At 33.3% G+C, this 18253-nt stretch overlaps 1 protein-coding gene across 3 annotated transcripts; it reads right to left on the reverse strand.

The window, feature by feature from the left end:
* Window positions 1–7281: 7281 nt before the first annotated feature.
* Window positions 7282–17263, reverse strand: LOC120189895. 3 transcript variants are annotated; one of them, XR_005522569.1, is made up of 6 exons: window positions 17146–17263; window positions 16801–16895; window positions 9860–10012; window positions 9061–9558; window positions 7881–7991; window positions 7282–7418 (listed from the first exon to the last, which is right to left on the reverse strand). XR_005522569.1 is itself a non-coding variant. In XM_039193039.1 (4 exons), exons 3-4 carry the CDS (start codon window positions 9935–9937, stop codon window positions 9223–9225), a joined length of 414 nt encoding a protein of 137 aa, XP_039048970.1. In that variant the 5' UTR covers window positions 9938–10012; window positions 16801–16895; window positions 17146–17263; the 3' UTR covers window positions 8709–9222. The 3 variants fall into 3 exon arrangements, 1 of the variants encoding a protein (XP_039048970.1); XR_005522570.1 differs by lacking the exon at window positions 7881–7991; XM_039193039.1 differs by lacking the exons at window positions 7282–7418; window positions 7881–7991 and having other exon boundaries at window positions 8709–9558.
* Between the last annotated feature and the right edge of the window lie 990 nt (window positions 17264–18253).

An 18253-nucleotide genomic window follows, 5' to 3' on the forward strand; every position in this document is an offset into this window, starting at 1 on the left:
TTAAAATATATAAATAGTCAGGTGACCATTTTGCAACTTTTAATCATCAATCAACTCAACAAAACAATATCTTATAATTAAATAATCATTTTATAACTTTTAATAACATAAAACTCAACAAAGCAACCTCATTTACTCGATAAACAGTCCGTATACTTTACCCATCTACCCTAAAATCAGATATCCAGACAGAGCCTACCCCTATCGTAAATCCCTACAAGGAGAAGAATGGGCTCCAAACCAACAAAAACAGAAGAATATATTCTTTAAGAGATAAGTGGAATCGGGTAATCACAATCACACAAATTTTAAGAATTATTCCAACACAGTCAAATGGCATTTCTACTCTCCTATTACATCCGGATACATGTTATCTCATGTAATAAATATGCTCTCATTTCCAGAGTTTTGTCCACTAATTTTGAAACGTAAATCGCTCCTACTCATACCATCATATAATTTCCCTAACTTTCTTCCTTCTGTTAATTACTTTAAATACTAAAGTATATCATTTGTCTATTCAACACTATTTGGTTAAGTATCGATTATTAAAAGTTACAAAATAACACTCTGATTACAAGATATTTTATTGAGTCTCTCAGCTATTAAAAATTACAAAATATCATTTGTCTATTCACATGCTCTAAACTCATCATTTTCCATTAAAAAAAACAGACGATCATTTGAATTGAATGTTAACATACTGTTAGATATATGATTGATAGTCATTTACAGTTCTAAGATAAAATTTTATTATATCTCAACCAGAAAGTTAACTTCAATCAATTTTTTAACAAAAAAGACAAGTTTAAAACATATAAATAGATGTGTGATAATTTTATAACTTTTAATAATAAAAAACTCAATAAAATAACACCCTGCAATCAAGAAACCATTTGTATACTACACTCTAAGGGTGCGTTTGATTCATAGAATGTAGCATTACCTCATGGAATAGGATTAACGGAATATAACATTACCTAACACATTACTGAGAATGTTGTATTGTTGTGTTTGGTTTGTTTAGCAAGAATGTAAAATTACAATATTTGGTTGAAGGAATAAGAGATTACTATAACACATATTTTACCAAATTGTCATTGTTCTATATTTTTTAACAAGTGGAATTCTAAATATTTAAATGAAAATATTTATATAAAAATTCATTGAAAATATATTACTTTATTATTTTTAATTTATATACTTTTTAATAAAATTTATATATATATTTTTATAAAATTTAAAAGATAAATGGGTAAAATAAAATAGTAAATATATCATGTATTATTTTAATTTTAATTAATATTAATTTTAATTAATATTAATTTTTACATTATTTATCTAAAAATATATTAAAATTTTACATTAACATTTAACTAAATAAGCATATGAAAATTTTAATAGATGAACCATTTTACTCATACCAAAATGTAGGATGATGCTCACTTATGCCAGATGTTTTAGAAGTTCAGTACATGAATGATAAATCACAATATGGGAAATATATCAACCGAGTTAAATGTTGTTCGAATGACCGACACCTCCATTTAGCTTAATAAACGAACATTATACGAACGTTCACATGGTTGCACAGAAGCTAAACGAATTATATTTATAATCAAAGTAATGAATTGCGCAAGTGGCAAAGGTTGTAGGAGTTGCTCATATTCGCGTGTATGAGGTTGCAACTTTTTATTCAATGTTCAACAGACCAAAGGTCAGGATTTTATTTCTATGTTTTGCACCTAGACTTCTTCAAAGTTGCAGTACCATATGGATTTGTTCATTTTCTTTTTAGGTTGGCAGGTATCATCTATTGGTTTGTGGTACAACACTTTGTATGATATATGGTTCACGTGAAGGTGAGTGTTACGTAGAACTCATGTCGGAGTTTAAAAATTCTGACAGTGTTGAAGATTAAATATCTATTGTCTTCTTCGTCCAGAGGTAATAAAGGATGGCTTATTCTTGGTTGGAGAAATGGAATGTATGGTAAGTTTTGCCATAGGCTTGTGATGTAAGGTATTTCTACCTTGTTGATTGATTGTGGATCTAGGAAGGAAGTTAAACAACCTGCATAAGTGAATGACTCAAATAGATAGTTTGATAGTAGATGTATAGGTTAAATGGTAGGCTTTTTTATGAGAAGAGAAATGGTAGCAAAAGTATGTTGTTATGGCTATGGTTAATGAAACAAAGGAAGATGGTGAGGATAATATCTTAGAAATGACCAAGGAAGAACAAGTGCTATAGAGAGCAAAGACCCAGCCTTACAAATCTTTCCTAAAGAGTGCTAGAAGGACTTGGACCCACTATCTATATAGAGATAGGAACCACAAGTATCAAGGGGAAAAAGGGGTTAACGCCACAAGTAAATAAATTACTTGATAAGTCGATAAAAGTCACAAGGACTTAAGCAAAGAGAATAATCTCACTTTAATTGATAAGAAAGGTGTGTGTACAAATGAAATAGGACTAGCCTATTTATAGTTTTTGAATAAACTTGGCCGAATGGGTACATGGTGGTTCAGTTAGCCCTTGTGTCTCTCTATAATGACATAATTTAATTAATAAATAACATGAAAAATCAGGTGTTGGTTCGGTTGGAATGGAAGGGCATGTCTCATGGCCGAATAGCACTTGAAGCCCTTCAAGTTAGCGCCAAATTGGATGAGGAATGATGCTTGGCTGAATGGATAGGTGACCATTCATCTTGGCGCCTAAATGGAGTCACACGCATAGCACATGGCCTGGCTGGTCACAAGGCGTGCACATGGCTCTCTAGGATGCCTGTGGTACAACCTTATGAATAGGATGAAGACCAAGCATGGGCAGCAGTCTTGGGCGTGAGTTGAGCTACCTTCAAGTTTGCATGTGCTTAGCTAGCTAACAATGTAAGGGCTGGTGATGAATGAACTCCTTAGTCGTGACCTCCTAAGCTTCATAGCATCACATTCAGCTACAATTGTTGTCACCTTTAGCAACCTATCTTCAAATAGTCCAAGTAGCTGAGATTAGATATCCTTGAGCTCCTCTAGCTGAGTTGAGCTTTCCTTAGTGTTCCACGAGCTGCCATGATGTTTGTGAGTTGATTGTGAGCTGGATATGACTTTGAAATTCTTCACCAAGCTGTCCCAATGTGTACCATGCTCCAATGTACCTGCATGTGCAAAGAAAACAAGGTAATTCAATGGCATTGAGCTTGTATGAGCTAATTACCTCTCTGTTGTGCATGATCATGGTCTTATAAGCTATGAATGCATGACATGAGCTAAGTATATCATCATATAATATATGTAAGCTAATGTATAAGGTCTAAGAGCTAAAATGAATGCATATGAGCTAATCAAATGAATGATAAGTATGCTGCCATTTCATTAATGTAATGAATCATGCTTAATATGAATGTAAGACTATTCTAACATGCTTAACATACTTAAACAATGTGCATTAATTGTGAAGATGTGTGCATGCTAAGTTATTTGTTAGCTACAAAACTAGTAACATTAACATGATATGTATTATAATAACATATATGATCAAATTAATATAAAATAAATATAACATAGAAATGTTCAAGAATACTCCCTTCGTATGTGAAAATGAGCTTGCATCATCCCCCCTTCTTTAGGGTGACTTCTCCTCAAATCAAAACCTTTGAAGTGATTATCGTTCTGTCTTTGCATAGTTTCACGTCCCTTTACTAAAAGAAAGCATCATTTGAATGAATGTGTTCTTCTAATAGGTTCCTTTTCACAAGATCTCCTTTTAGGCCTTTCTTTAGAATACAAATTACCAAGTATCTTTTGGGAATGATCTTCTTCTAAGAATATCCCTTTTGGAAGTGACCTTTCATTTGGTTGGTCCTGAAAAGTGAAGAGATATGAGGTTTCAAACGAAGGGGTACTTACCTTTTGAATATCATAACCCTTGGTGAAGAGTTGTGACTTTGAATCCCAACCATCACCATTTTTCGTAGTAGTCCCTCCATTTTCCAGCAATGAACCATCATGTTTCTTCATGAAGAAGTTTGGTTTCATGTTTCGTCCATCGTCATTTTTCATTGGTAGTTTGTCTTTTCGCCAGGCTTGAACACTTTTTCGCATACGCAATTGATCTTGTTGAACTTTTTTGGGCATCAAAGGCACCAAAATTACCTTGCGTCCTTAATGCTTAAAGGTTGGTTGTGATAACAATCATGAATGGCCCTTTTGTCATACTGCCATAGCCTACCAAGTAGAATGTGGCTAGTATGCATAGGGACAATGTCACAAAGTACCTCATCCTTGTACCTACCAACTGAAAAAGGAATTAGAACATGTTTAGTAACGTTTAATTTATCTTATTCATTAAGCCATTGGAGTTTATATAGAGTGAGATGTTTTGATGTTGTCAAACCAAGTTTTTCAACCATAAGAGTGTTAGTTACGTTTGTGCAATTCCCTCCATCAATAATCATTGTGCAAACTTTGTCATTGACATGACATCTTGTATGAAAAATGTTGTTTCTTTGTAGATCCTCTTTAGATGATTGTGATTGGAGGCATCTTTTTAAAACAAGCATTTCTCCATGATCTGCATTCTTTTTTGGTTCTTCTTCATGTATTGCTTCAGGTTCCTCATCATAGATAGGTTCTTCGGAATCTAAGACAACATCTTCATTGTCAAGTAATATCATAACATTTCGGTTGGAATATTGGCGGGCAACATGTCTTTTTCCAAAACACTTAAAACATTTGATGTCTCTGGACCTCTTAAAAGTGTTGGTTTGCTTTTCTTTACCCTTGTCGGATTCACCCACTTGTATAGTTTTGGTTACCTCAACATGATCCTTTGCTTGGACTGGAGTGGGCTTTCGGAAAGTATTAGGCTATTGTTTCCATTTAATGGCCGAATTTGGACTACTTCGGTTGAAGATTTTTCTTTTAATTTGTCGTTCGATTTTCATGGCCATATGTACTATCTTCTCAATCTCTACGTAATGTTGTAGTTCAACAAGGTTAGCAATTTCAGGATTTAAGCCAGATAAAAACCTTGCCATGGTTGATTCCCTGTCTTCATCAACATTGGCTCGAATCATGGCTATCTTCATCTCCTTAAAATAATCTTCAACACTCATATTTCCTTATTTAAGATTTTGAAGCTTATGATAAAGATCTCAATGATAGTGAGTAGGCACAAACCTTTTCCTCATAATAGCCTTCATTTCTTCCCAAGTATTGATTGGGCGTTCACCATTTCATCTTCTTGAACTTACTAATTGATCCCACCAAACTAGGGCGTAGTCCACAAATTCCATAGCAGCAAGCCTTACTTTCTTTTGCTCCGTGTAGTTTTGACATTAAAAAATATGCTCGATCTTAATTACCCAGTCAAGATAGGCTTCAGGATCAGTTCGTCCTTGAAATGGAGGAATGGTTACCTTGATGTTGCTGAAGTTATCATTTTGATTTATATAGACATCTCTTCTTGCTTCTGGGGTTACTTCAGCCTCCTCCTCAAATTCTTCTTCCATTCTAGGGCGAATTATCCTTCAGTTGCCTAAAGATGCTTCAAATTGATCCATTCGATCATGCAAAGGCTCCAACTCTAGTTTCAACAATCTTGTCATTTCATGCATAATTGCTTGAGTTTGCAAGTTAGGGGCTTCTCTTTTAAGGGTTCGTCTTGGACTCCGAGACATGATTAGTGAAATAAGAAGAAAAAAATGTATAAAAGACCTTACCAGATAATACTCTCACAAAGCCTCACAAGTTCTCTCCAATTTAATTTGAATGTCACTCAATTCGCTCGTGTTTGCACTCTAGGACTTCAAGGCTTTTACTAGTCCTCTTCTAATCTCACACGCTCAAGCCTTTTTCCTCTCAATCTCTAAGTAACTTTACTCAAAACTATACCAAGCAAAGTTTTACTTGTGCGTCGGCTGCAAAAGGATTAGTAGGAATGAAAAGCAAAATATAATGAAAGTGTGGCTTATAAATAGAAAGAAGAGAATGAAGGGGTTACTTACACAAAGTCACTTCACAACCCTCTATCACCACAATCAATTTTAAAGGCTTACTTGAATGGCTTGGTGATGAGACTTGTTGACGAGTGCTTCAACTTTTCTTTTCTTTTTTTCTTCTTTTGAGTGCTTGCAATTTTCTTCTTTTGAGTGCTTCAGTTTTTTTGCTGATTTTTTATTTCTTTCACTTGCACTTCTTTTTGTATTTTTTTTTGTTGTTGCACGTTGCTTCTTCCATCAAAGCTCTGAATACCGCTTGATGTAAGATATTTCTACCTTGTTGATTGATTGTGGATCTAATAAGGAAACAAAACAACCTGCATAAGTGAATGACTCAAATAGATAGTTTGATAGTAGATGTAAAGGTTAAATGGTAGGCTTTTTTTATGATAAGAGAAATGGTAGCGGAAGTATGTTGTTATGGCTATGGTTAATGAAACAAAGGAAGATGGTGAAGATAGTATCTTAGAAATGACCAAGGAAGAACCAGTGCTATAAAGAGCAAAGACCCAACCTTACAAATCTTTCCTAAAGGGTGCTAGAAGGACTTGGACCCACTATCTATATAGAGATAGGAACCACAAGTATCAAGGGGAAAAAGGGGTTGACGCCACAAGTAAATAAATTACTTGATAAGTCGATAAAAGTCACAAGGACTTAAGCAAAGAGAATAATCTCACTTTAATTGATAAGAAAGGTGTCTACAAATGAAATAGGACTAGCCTATTTATAGTTTTTAAAGGAACTTGGTCGAAGGGGTACATGATGCTTCGGCCAGTCTTTGTTTCTTTTTATAATGACATAATTTAATTAATAAATATCATGAAAAATCAGGTGTTGGTTCGGTTGGAATGGAGAGGCATGTCTCATGGCCGAATAGCACTTGAAGCTCTTCAAGTTGGCGCCAAATTGGAGGAGGAATGATGCTTGGTCGAATGGATAGTTAACCATTCATCTTGGCGCCTAAATAGAGTCACACGCATAGCACATGGCCTGATTGGTCACAAGGCGTTCACATGGCTCTCTATGATGCTTGTGGTGCAATCTTATGCATAGGAATGAGAACCAAGCATGGGCAACAGTCTTGGGCGTGAGTTGAGCTACCTTCAAGCTTGCATGTGCTTAGCTAGCTAACAATGTAAGGGTTGGTGATGGATAAACTCCTTGGCCGTAACCTCCCAAGCTTCATAGCATCACATTCAGCTATATTCAGCTACAATTGATGTCACCTTTAGCAACCTATCTTCAAATAGTCCAACTAGCTGAGATTAGCTAACGTTGAGCTCCTCCAGTTGAGTTGAGATTTCCTTAGTGTTCCACGAGCTGCCATGATGTTTGTGAGCTGATTGTGAGCTACATATGGCTTCGAAATTCTTCACCAAGTCGTCCCAATGTGTGTCATGCTCCAATGTACCTACATGTGCAAAGAAAACAAGGTAATTCAATTACATTGAGTTTGTATGAGCTAATTACCTTGCTGTCGTGCATGATCATGGTCTTATAAGCTATGAATGCATGACATGAGCTAAATATATCATCATATAATATATATAAACTAATGTATAAGGTCTAAGAGCTAAAATGAACGCATATGAGCTAATCAAATGAATGATAAATATGCTGCCATTTCATTAATGTAATGAATCATGCTTAATATGAATGCAAGACTATTCTAACATGCTTAACATACTTAAATAACAATGCACATTAATTGTAAAGATGTTTGCATGCTAAGTTATCTGTTAACTACATAAATAATAATCTTAACATGATATGTATTATAATAGCATATATGATCAAATTAGTATAAAGTAAATATAACATAGAAATGTTCAAGAATACTCAGTATGAGAAAATGTGCTTGCATCAGGCTTACTTCTTTTCCCATGTATCTATTGTTACTTGAAGATTAAGTATCACGTTGAACGCTTTCTACAGAGATGTGTAAATGCTTCGATGATCGTAGTAGCAGATTACTCCAATGGATCTGAAGGATATACGTATAATTATTATGTTGGTTTCCTGGGAACTCTTTTCAGCTTGCCATAATTAGGCATGCTCAATTGATAACCTACTGGAATTCTAATTTGTGCATTGCAATGTTTAACAATGCAGGAAGATCTTAGTCCAGAACGAGTTGTTGTGATAGTTGAGAGGTTAAGAAAATGAGAGAAGCTACCGGTAAGCAACCGGGCCGAAAAATACTTTGTTTTACTCGCATTACCTTAGGGTGTTTTGAGCTCATCATATATATATATATATATATATGTAAATGTATGTATATATGTTGCATAATAATGCCAGTGCCACTAATGTACCAGTGCCAACTCTACAAGGATATGTTTTTTCTTTTGCACACAGGGCTAGATGAATACAAAACCTGTGGTATTCTTGATACCCACTAAAATAAATTAGGATGCAACAATTATGAGGAACACTGGGAAACAACAAATTTAGCCTTCAGATAACAATTTCAAATAAGATAGACTGACAGAGAACACTAGTAGACAGCATGCAACAGTAGAATGAAAAGCAAAATTGAAAACTGAAAGAGAAGAGATGTGAAAAGATATCATAACTTTTGTACATGCACATTCTATATTTCATCGAAATCTGTCGGACATTCAACATAAAATATGCATCAAATACTTCTATAAAATCTTCTAAACATATGAACTATCCATGTTACATAAATTTTCCCCCATATAATGTTTATAAGCTTACATTCTTTGTTTAGTTTACAAAACAAAAATAAGTAGAACATTAACCATCAAAAGCAACAACAATGTTCAGACTTACAAAAGATAATGGCCATGACATTCTAAACTTAAGCCTATACGTTGGTTATATTATATACACAAAAATTGTCCAAGTCAAGCTTTGGTAAAGCTAGACAAAAAAGTTGGGACTATATTCTAAAGTCAAAATCAAAAAGAGATCGACATATTTATAGAAGGACCAAAGTCAAAAGGATGGTCAAAAGTGATGGCATTCAAGTAATTGCTTAATCACATAATATTTTTTGAATTCTTTTGGCAAAGAAAAGAAAAATCTACCTTGTACGAATCTTTGCTAGCATACTCTCCTGCAGTAAGCATTTCATCATTGAAGAGGCCTTCAATTTTCATGATTTATATGAAAATCGACATTCTTCGATCATTTCCTTCTACCTCCTTTTTGAATAATGCAATAATATCCTTAATTTCTTAGGCAGTTTCTCAGTATGCAGCACCAAACTTACTTATCTCCTGTACAAGATCGGATAACCCATCATCACTTCGAGAACTTTTCTTGCTAGCTACTTTTTTCATTGCAGGGGTAGAGGCAGCAACATCAGATGTTTGGTAAGTTGAAGCACCAACATCCTCTCTTGATTCAGAATCTCTTACTCTCTCTTCTGCAACTAATGCATCTATAAATGCATTGTCTTCTACATCAAGATCTTCCACTGCATCAGTTGTTGTTCCTGTTGCTATTTCTTTTCCAAATATTTGAATAAAGTCGTCAAAAAATGGAAATGACTTGTTTCTCAATCTAGCAGCAGTTGGATGACTCTACAAGATAATAATAAAATCTTATATTTAATAAATTTATAATTATATATGTAGATAGCAAAGACCACAGAAAGAAGATAAATTCAATTAAAATAGTTACTCTTAACCCAATCATCAAACACATCCTTTGGTGCAGTTAAACTTTCATTCCAACCAAATCCACTTCTAATATTAAGCATTTCTGATAAAGCATTGTATTTTCTTTTCAGTAACTTCACTCTAGATTCAATATGTGTATGGGCCCTAATTTTTGATGTCGGAAGCTTGATTTCTAACATTTTTTCAAGATGAAATAGATAACCTGCTCTAAATGTTTCATTATCAGCTGTCCAATGTGAGTCTTCTGCCAAAATGTGTAAGCATTCAACAAATGCAGCATCCTCCTGTTTAATCCACGCCCTTTTAGTAAGTATAAACTTAACCTTTCCAGCTGTTCGTTTCCCCCTTTGAGATTCTATATTTGATGTTGACATATTACACTTCGAAACAATATAAGATGTATATAAAAAATGTATAACATAAAACAAGTCATCATTGCCAATAATAATCATAAATGAAATTTAAAATAGTAACATAAACTAAATTAAATGTAGTGAATGACATTCAAGTAATGAATGTCCATAACAAAGGCAATTTCAATTTTAAAGAAGAGAAATACAAAAAATTTAATAAAGTTAATGTCATAAAATATAAAGAAGTCAAATACATGAAATTAATGACCACTAACATTAGATAAAATACGAGTGACATTCCATACATAACATAAAATAAAATCTATCCTAAACTACGTGACGTCAACCAACTAGTAAACATATCTTGTGCTAATTTGTCTCTCCACTCACTCCAAGAAGTGCTTGGCTCACAATGTCTGATCATTTCTACCTCATTAAACTCTTCAACATGCCTACTATCTCCAGTATAGTCAGATTCAATAGGATCAATTGGCATATCAGATCTTATGAAATTATGGAGAAGACAATAAGTGAAAATAAGTCTACATTGTGTTTTCATTGGATAAAATGATTTTCCCTTAAAATTACCCATCTCGCTTTCAATATGCCAAAACATCTCTCAATGCAATTCCTAGCTTGAGAATATTTCATGTTGAAATATTCTTGAGGGGTGGTAGGTTGGTGTCATTCTCTCCAATCATTCAAGTGGTATCTTTGACCTCTATATGGTGCAAAAAATCCCTCTCCATTCGTGTATCCAGCATCACATAAGTAGTAACACCATATATTATTTTAATTTAAAAGTAAATTAATATACAAAACTTGTAAGAACTTTACATTCTTTTATATATATATATATATTAATGACCTAAGCATCTACCTTGTGGAACATTTAAACCATTTCTTCTACTAATGACATCTTTGAGTATTCTACCTTTAGTTACAAAACCTTCCCACCCAAGTAAAATATAAATGCATTGCATGTTTGGTGTGCAAACACCAAGTACATTTTTCACAATTTCATTTTTCTTGTTATGTACCTAGGTTTATCGATTGAAGCAACATTGACCTTAATATACGTTCCACCTAAAGCACCTAAACATCCCTATATTCTTAAAATAAATTTACATTACATTATTAGTATCCATTTATGTTTTAAATTTTATGTTATGGTTGCGAGAGAATAGAGAAGCAGAGAGAAAACAACGTAGGAAGAAGAAGAAGAGAAAGAGATGAAGAAATTAAACTTTCATTCAAAATATGCCTACTGATCTCATTACCGGTACTGGTTTTATTTGTTTACAATAGTACTAGAGAATCTATCTTGGCCATGTGGTTGTCATTGCTAACTGAATCAGTTATCTTCATTAGGAGATGGGCTTCCAAGTTGGGCTAGCAGCATGGTTTGAAATTAAAATCTTCTCGTGCCTCTCATGTGCCAGGTAATTTTAATTCCCAATTTCCTTTCAATCTCTAACCCTTGCCTCTCTATTCTCAAATTCTTCTTCGATCCCTTGCCCTTCTCCTTCTACTGTGACAATACTTGCCCCTTGAGACGATCCTTGTCCCCAAGGATCAAATGTGGGAAATTGACCTATGAGAACAGAGAAATCTTCCTAGGTATCATTCGTTTCATCCATGTTAGTCCATCGAGCGAGCAATTGAGTTACTAGTTTGTTATGTCGATTAACAATTCTTTTGCCCAAAATCTTAGAAGGCTCGATTCTGAACTGACCGTCTGTATCCACTATAGGAGAATCTGTTGTGGATTTTGCCGATTCACCAATATGTTTCTTCAAGAGACTCACATGAAAAGCTGGGTGCATTCGTGATGTCGCTAATAAGTCTAGACGATATGCAACTTCTCTAATTCTTTCTGCAATCTTGTAAGAACCATAATACATGGCTGTTAATTTTAGATTTTTGCGCAAGGCGAGGGAAGTTTGTCGGTAAGGTTGCAATTTGAGGTAAGCTACATCCCCTACTTCAAAAACTCTCTATGATCTTTTCTTGTATGTTTGTTGTTTCATGCGATTGCTAGCATTTTCTAACTGTTGTTTAACTAGTCTAATTTTTTCTCTGCTGCGCATCAACTCACTTATAGTTTGTACTTGTGATTCTGTGTTCCATACCATTGTAGGAGGTTTGTAGCCATATAGAACCTGAAAAGGTGTGAGTTTTAGGGAGGTGTGGTAGGTGGTATTATACCACCACTCAACATGAGGCAACCATTTTACCCACTATTTTGGTTAAAAAACATGGGCCTCTTAGATACTGTTCGAGACACTGATTGACCCTCTCTGTTTGTACATCTGTTTTTTGATGGTAGGCAGTACTAAATAGGGTTTTAGTTCCCAATTGTTTCATTAGCTTATAGACATTATCCAAATATAGCTTATCTACATCAACTGCAGAATAAGGGTTAGACAGTGCCAGAAAATGGTTGTATTTAGTAAACTTGTCTACCACCACCAGAATACAATTTTTTCTTAATGATGTAGGTATACCCTCTATAAAGTCCATTGTAATTATCTCCCAAGCTTGTTAAGGAATAGGAAGGGGCTATAACAGGCTTGGTTTTGCTATATGATCCACTTTAGTTTGTTAACAAACTTCACAGGATCTTACATAAGTTGCCACAATAGCCTTAAGTCTAGGCCAATAGAAATAATATCTAATCCTGTGATAAGTGGTATGGGTTCCTAAATGACCTCCATGAGGTGAATCATGCAAAGTTTGAAGAATATGTAGTTTAAGAGACCCAACAATACCAATATAAACCCTGTCTTTAAATCTAAGGATACACTTTCAATATTTCCATCTAGGGTCAACATTGGAATTAACAATCAAGATTGAAATCCATTCAATAGCCAGTGTATCCTCCTTATAAATGTCCTCTACTTCCTGAACCCAGCTAGGTATTAATAAAGTAGTTCTCATAGCAAGACACTGATCTTGATCTTCTCACTACCTAGATAAAGCATCTGTTACTACATTTGATTTGTATTTTCTGTATTGAGTAGTGTAGTCTAGCCCCAATAGTTTAGTCAATCCTTTCTTTTGAATGTGGTAGTTAATTTTTGCTTTAAGAGATACTTCAAGGGTTCATAGTCTGTCTTAATGAAAAAAAATTACTCCCCAAATAATGTTTCCACTTAGAGACTGCTAATAAAATAGCAAAATACTCTCTTTCATATACAGAAAGGGCAAAATGTCTAGGACTTAGAGCTTTACTAAAATAGGCTATAGGTCTGCCCTATTGAGAAATTACAGCACCTATACCTCCAGAACTGGCATCTGTTTCCGAATAAAAATTCTTACCAAAATCTGGTAGAGCTAAAACAGGGGCATCACACATAGTTTGTTTTAGATCTTCAAAAGCATTCAAGGCTTCAGGGTTCCATTTAAAACTGTCTTTTTTAAGCATTTATGTCAAATGTTTGCTAATAGTTCCATAATATTTTATAAATCTTCTGTAGTAGCGTGTTAAACCTAAAAACCCACACAGAGATTTTAAGGATTTAGGTACAGGCCAATTCCTCATTGCTTTCATCTTGTTAGGATAAGTAGCTACTCCTGCAACTGAAATAATATATCCCAAATACTCAACTTGAGTCTGTCCAAAGAAACATTTGAACAACTTGGCAAATAATTGGTTAGCTTGCCAAACTTCCAAAACCAATTGCAGATGAGTAAACCTATTTGATTACCAGGTTTAAAACTAGTCATATGAGCATGTAAATAATCCGGTTTAGACTTTAGAACCCAGTTTCATCAGGTTTATAAGTAAACTTGGACTTATCATTAATCACAATGACCTTTAAAGGTTTCTTTCCATTCGTTTTAGAAGTATTAGGAGTCTGTACCTGGTCATTAACAGACTGGTCATGATTGCCATTTCTGTCAGTCAGAATCTTCAAGAGTTCCTCCACATAACCCTGATTTATGGCCAATCTGGATTCCAATAAAGTAATATGATTTTCCTGGTTTTTCCACTATTTAGGAGGTTTAGTTTCATCTTGAGATTGCTTGACCAAGGTCATTAAATCCTCAAGTTGTTTTTGTAGTGCAACAAAGTCAGGTGTTTCAGACATGGTTTGATTTTTCTTTGGCATGCCCAACATTGATTGCTAGGAAAAAATGGCTATGGATACCAATTGTTATGGTTGTGATAGAATAGAGAAGCAGAGAGAAAAGAACATAGGAAGAAGAAGGGAAAGAGATGAAGAAATCAAATTTTCATTCAAAATATGCCTACTAATCTCATTATAGGTACTGGTTTTATTTGTTTACAATAGTACTAGAGAATCTATCTTAGCTAGGTGGTTGTTCTTGTTAACTGAATCGGTTATCTTCAGTAGGAGATGGGCTTCCAAGTTAGGCTAGCGGCATGGCTTCTGAAATTAAAATCTTCTCGTGCCTCTCACGTGCCAGGTAATTTTAATTCCCAATTTCCTCTTTCAATCCCTAACCCTTACCTCTCTATCCCCAATTCTTCTTCGATCCCTTGTCCTTCTCCTCCTACTATGACATTTTACTAATTAACTTATAAATAATTTAAGAATTATGATACAATAACTTAAACCATTTCCATCTATTATCTGTTGAATTCTCTTGTATCGGTTCTGGTTTTCTAAAAAGAATCAGATGTAATTTCAAAACTGAAGCTAAAACTGTATGAAGAACTCTACTAATTGTTTCACCAAATCTGACTGTTTGACGTTTTAGAACTCTATTCTTAATATGATGGGATATAGTATGAAGGAAAGTAACAACCATTTCTTCTATAGACATATATAGACTCTCTTTTAACCCACCTTGACTTTGTAATAGATGACACAATTTGAGAAATGCTTTCCTATCCATTCGACAATTATCAACACTTTGTCTATCACTTTCAAATACAATTTTATGTAAATTAAGTGATCTAATATTATGTTTATGAAGTCTTTCATGTGCATAACTTATTTTAGGTCTATTTTTATATTTTCTAAGAATAAGTGAAATAACCATAAGCATATGAAACACAATCTCCATCATTTGCAGTTGTAAAATAAGAATTGTGGTGATATGCGTCTTCTTTCGCATTGGTAAACGAGCCATAACTGTTTTTATGAACAAACATTTTAATATTAGAAAATAATAATATTGAACAAGAACAATTGTTTGTCATAACAATAAAAATAAATAAAAACTAATTTAACAATTCTGAAGTAATTAAAAAGAGAAATCAAGATTTTAACATAAGCTAAGAAAATTAAAGAAAATCTAAGAGCAACTAATGGTAGACTTATGAAGTAGATTGGTGTATTTGAAATATAAAAGTGTCACTAAACTTTGACAATTTTAACTATTTCTTCAACATCCTTAGGCTAGAGATTTGTAAACCACCTTGCTAATGGTATTCTTACAGTTGGAAATTAGTCTAATACCAGATAGCATAATTGATTTCCATCTTTCATTTACTTTAACAAAGTCATTAGCGGAGCAGTAAAAAATTTATGTTATTATCAAGTATTCAATTGATATCTAATCTCATGTTCCAACAATATAATGTTCTGCTCTACCATACTTTAGGAGTAAAAAAATATGAAAACTAAGTATTATTATTTGAAAATTAGATCATAAGGCATCCAGTCATTTTTTAACCTACTTTATGAGTAAAGGCGAATTGATAAAAATATAATAAATGTTCTGCTCTACCCTACTTTAGAAGTCCATGTCAAAAGGGAAAGTATAGGGTCTAGCAAATCCACCCAAAACATTACTCTTTAGATTCTCTTACATCTGTGTTAGATGGTAGAATACTCCACATTAATGATATTGGTGTGATCCTTCTTTTAACTTTCACATTTTAATTTCATAATATTTCAAATTAAGGCATAGTATTAAATAGTAATCATGTATAAGCTCTCTGAAGTATGCTAACTCTCCACTCTATTATGCTTTCCTCACCTTTCCACTGGTCTGTTAAACTCTTTTACCTTCAAAACTCAAACGCAACGCTGGATTGCCTACTTGTGCGCACTAAGACTGGAATACTACCAAATTACTTCTGTTTTAGACCTTGACACTGTTCTGCCATCATTTAAGCTTATAACTTCAAGACAGATTTTGGCCAAATTAAGGATAAAGCTCAAGACCACTAATTAAATTTGTCATTTTCAGTGCTGGAAAGTTTATTTATCAGAAAAGGAAAACCTTTGCAGTTTTAAGGACATTATTTGCAATTATTTGATTTTACTTTTTATTCATATATTAAGATTTCTTACACTATTACCAATCTATCCAGCCTCTTAGAAATGTAAATTCCTGAGCACAACTAGAGGGAGCTATTATCACCATCATGCTTTTCAGCATTTATGATGAAAATAAGTTGATTCACTATCTCAATAAAGCAGGCACTTGTAATTTCTTTTACATTTAATAGAGCAGAATCACACATGCAGTTTTAGCCAACATAAACTAGAATAGGCAGCATCAGAGAAATCTGTTTGGATTTGAAAGAGACCTTAAGAAATTTCATTAAAACTTAAAATAGATGCTGACTGCAAATATATAAAAATTTAGACTTAGACATTATAAAAACATTATAAATTTAGAAGTAACCAAAACAATCACTATGCCAACTGCATATAGCTTTCTAAATGAACTACGTTCTCAGTATTTATGATTTTTTTATCTTTTTCGTTTCTGAAAAATTAAATTAAATTCAAGTATCAGCAGATCTACTGATATATTGAGCACAATTTTATGCAATAAAGGGAGTGTTTTTGTATTTATAACTCACCTGACTTGCTGCTAGTGTTTTCAATGTTTCCAAGAACAGAAGCTACAGAATCAAAAGATTTTCTTTGACAGAAACGAAAGCACAAAAGCAGGAACCTAAGAATCAAAAACAAAAGCAATCAAACGCAGCATTAAAAGGTTTTCTTTAACAGAAACAAAAGCAAAAAATATGGAAACTAAGAATAAAAAACAAAAGCAGGAAACTAAGAATAAAAAACAAAAACAATTAAAAGCACCATTAACAGAAGAATCAAAAGATTTTCTGACATAAACAAAAGCAAAAAGATATGAAAAATAAGTAACATTACTGGGAAATAAAAGAAAGAGAGTGGAGGAGAAATCTTACCAGGAGGAAATGATTGGAAAAAAACTGAACTTTTTTTTCCTGGACGGGAAGAAGAAGATAAGGAACAAACGCAAACACACGCGGAGAAGCTAGGTCACGGGGAAATAAAAGCAAGGGAGCGGAGGAGAAATGGTATTTTAGCCCAAACGTACGAGAATAAATAAATAACTATGTAATATGTACCAATGACATTCCCACAAATGAACCCTTATGGGTGTTTGGTTCAAGGTTGTGGGATTTTTATGGGATGATCGGGAATTTCATTCTCGATAATGTTTTATTATCAATAGTAGATTTTTTGGGTATATTATCGGGAATATTATCACCTCCCTTTCCTTAGGTATTGTAACATTACTGACGTTTTGGTCTAAAATGCCCTTAAATTTTTATTTTTTTTCAAAAATATCTTTATTTTGTCATTGAATAATAAAAATTCTACGAATGTTAAATTATAAATTTATCCTTAAATTATTTTAGATTTACAAAAAAAATCTATAATTAAAATTTTATATGAAGTTCGGATTAAAAAAATTTACCCTTTCATTAAACATTTTTTATATTTTTAATTTTGTAAAAAAATTATATAAATATTATGAATTTAATTTTTTAAAGAAGATATATAAATATTTTACAATTTGTAATATTATACAAATATATAATAAGGATAATTTGGTCAAATATACATTCCAATAATCTTTTATTCCTTTAACCAAACACGATAATCTTACATTCCTGCTAAACCAACCAAACACAAAATACAACATTTCCAGTAATCCTATCACTGATAATCTTTTATTCCCACTGGTAATTTTACATTCCGTGAACAAAACACACCCTTAAAATATTACGGTTGGTAATGAGCTATTACCCTCAATTGAGAATCTTTCCCATCTAAACGTGGGTATTACAATTTGGAAAAAAAATTCTCCCAGACAAAAAAATAAAATTAGGAAGGTCCAAATCAAAATAAATAACGGTAAAATCGAGTAAAATGACCAAAATGAGTTTCTAAGCAAATTTATAGGTATGGATAAAAGAATTAGACCATACCCATTAGCAAAACACGCAGATCCTAGGGTCTCCAAATGGGTCCTCGGGTCGAGTATAA

The sequence above is a fragment of the Hibiscus syriacus genome, unplaced genomic scaffold (assembly GCF_006381635.1).
Source record: "Hibiscus syriacus cultivar Baekdansim isolate YM2019G1 unplaced genomic scaffold, ASM638163v2 tig00116960_pilon, whole genome shotgun sequence".
NCBI classification, from domain to species: Eukaryota; Viridiplantae; Streptophyta; class Magnoliopsida; order Malvales; family Malvaceae; genus Hibiscus; species Hibiscus syriacus.

Bases quoted from the DNA above. Each gene is read 5' to 3' on its own strand.
- LOC120189895 (XM_039193039.1), bottom strand. From the start codon at position 9,937: ATGCTGCATTTGTTGAATGCTTACACATTTTGGCAGAAGACTCACATT. The intron at 9,559-9,859 runs GTTATCTATTTC...ATTATCTTGTAG, and splicing joins TAATGAAACATTTAGAGCAG to AGTCATCCAACTGCTGCTAG.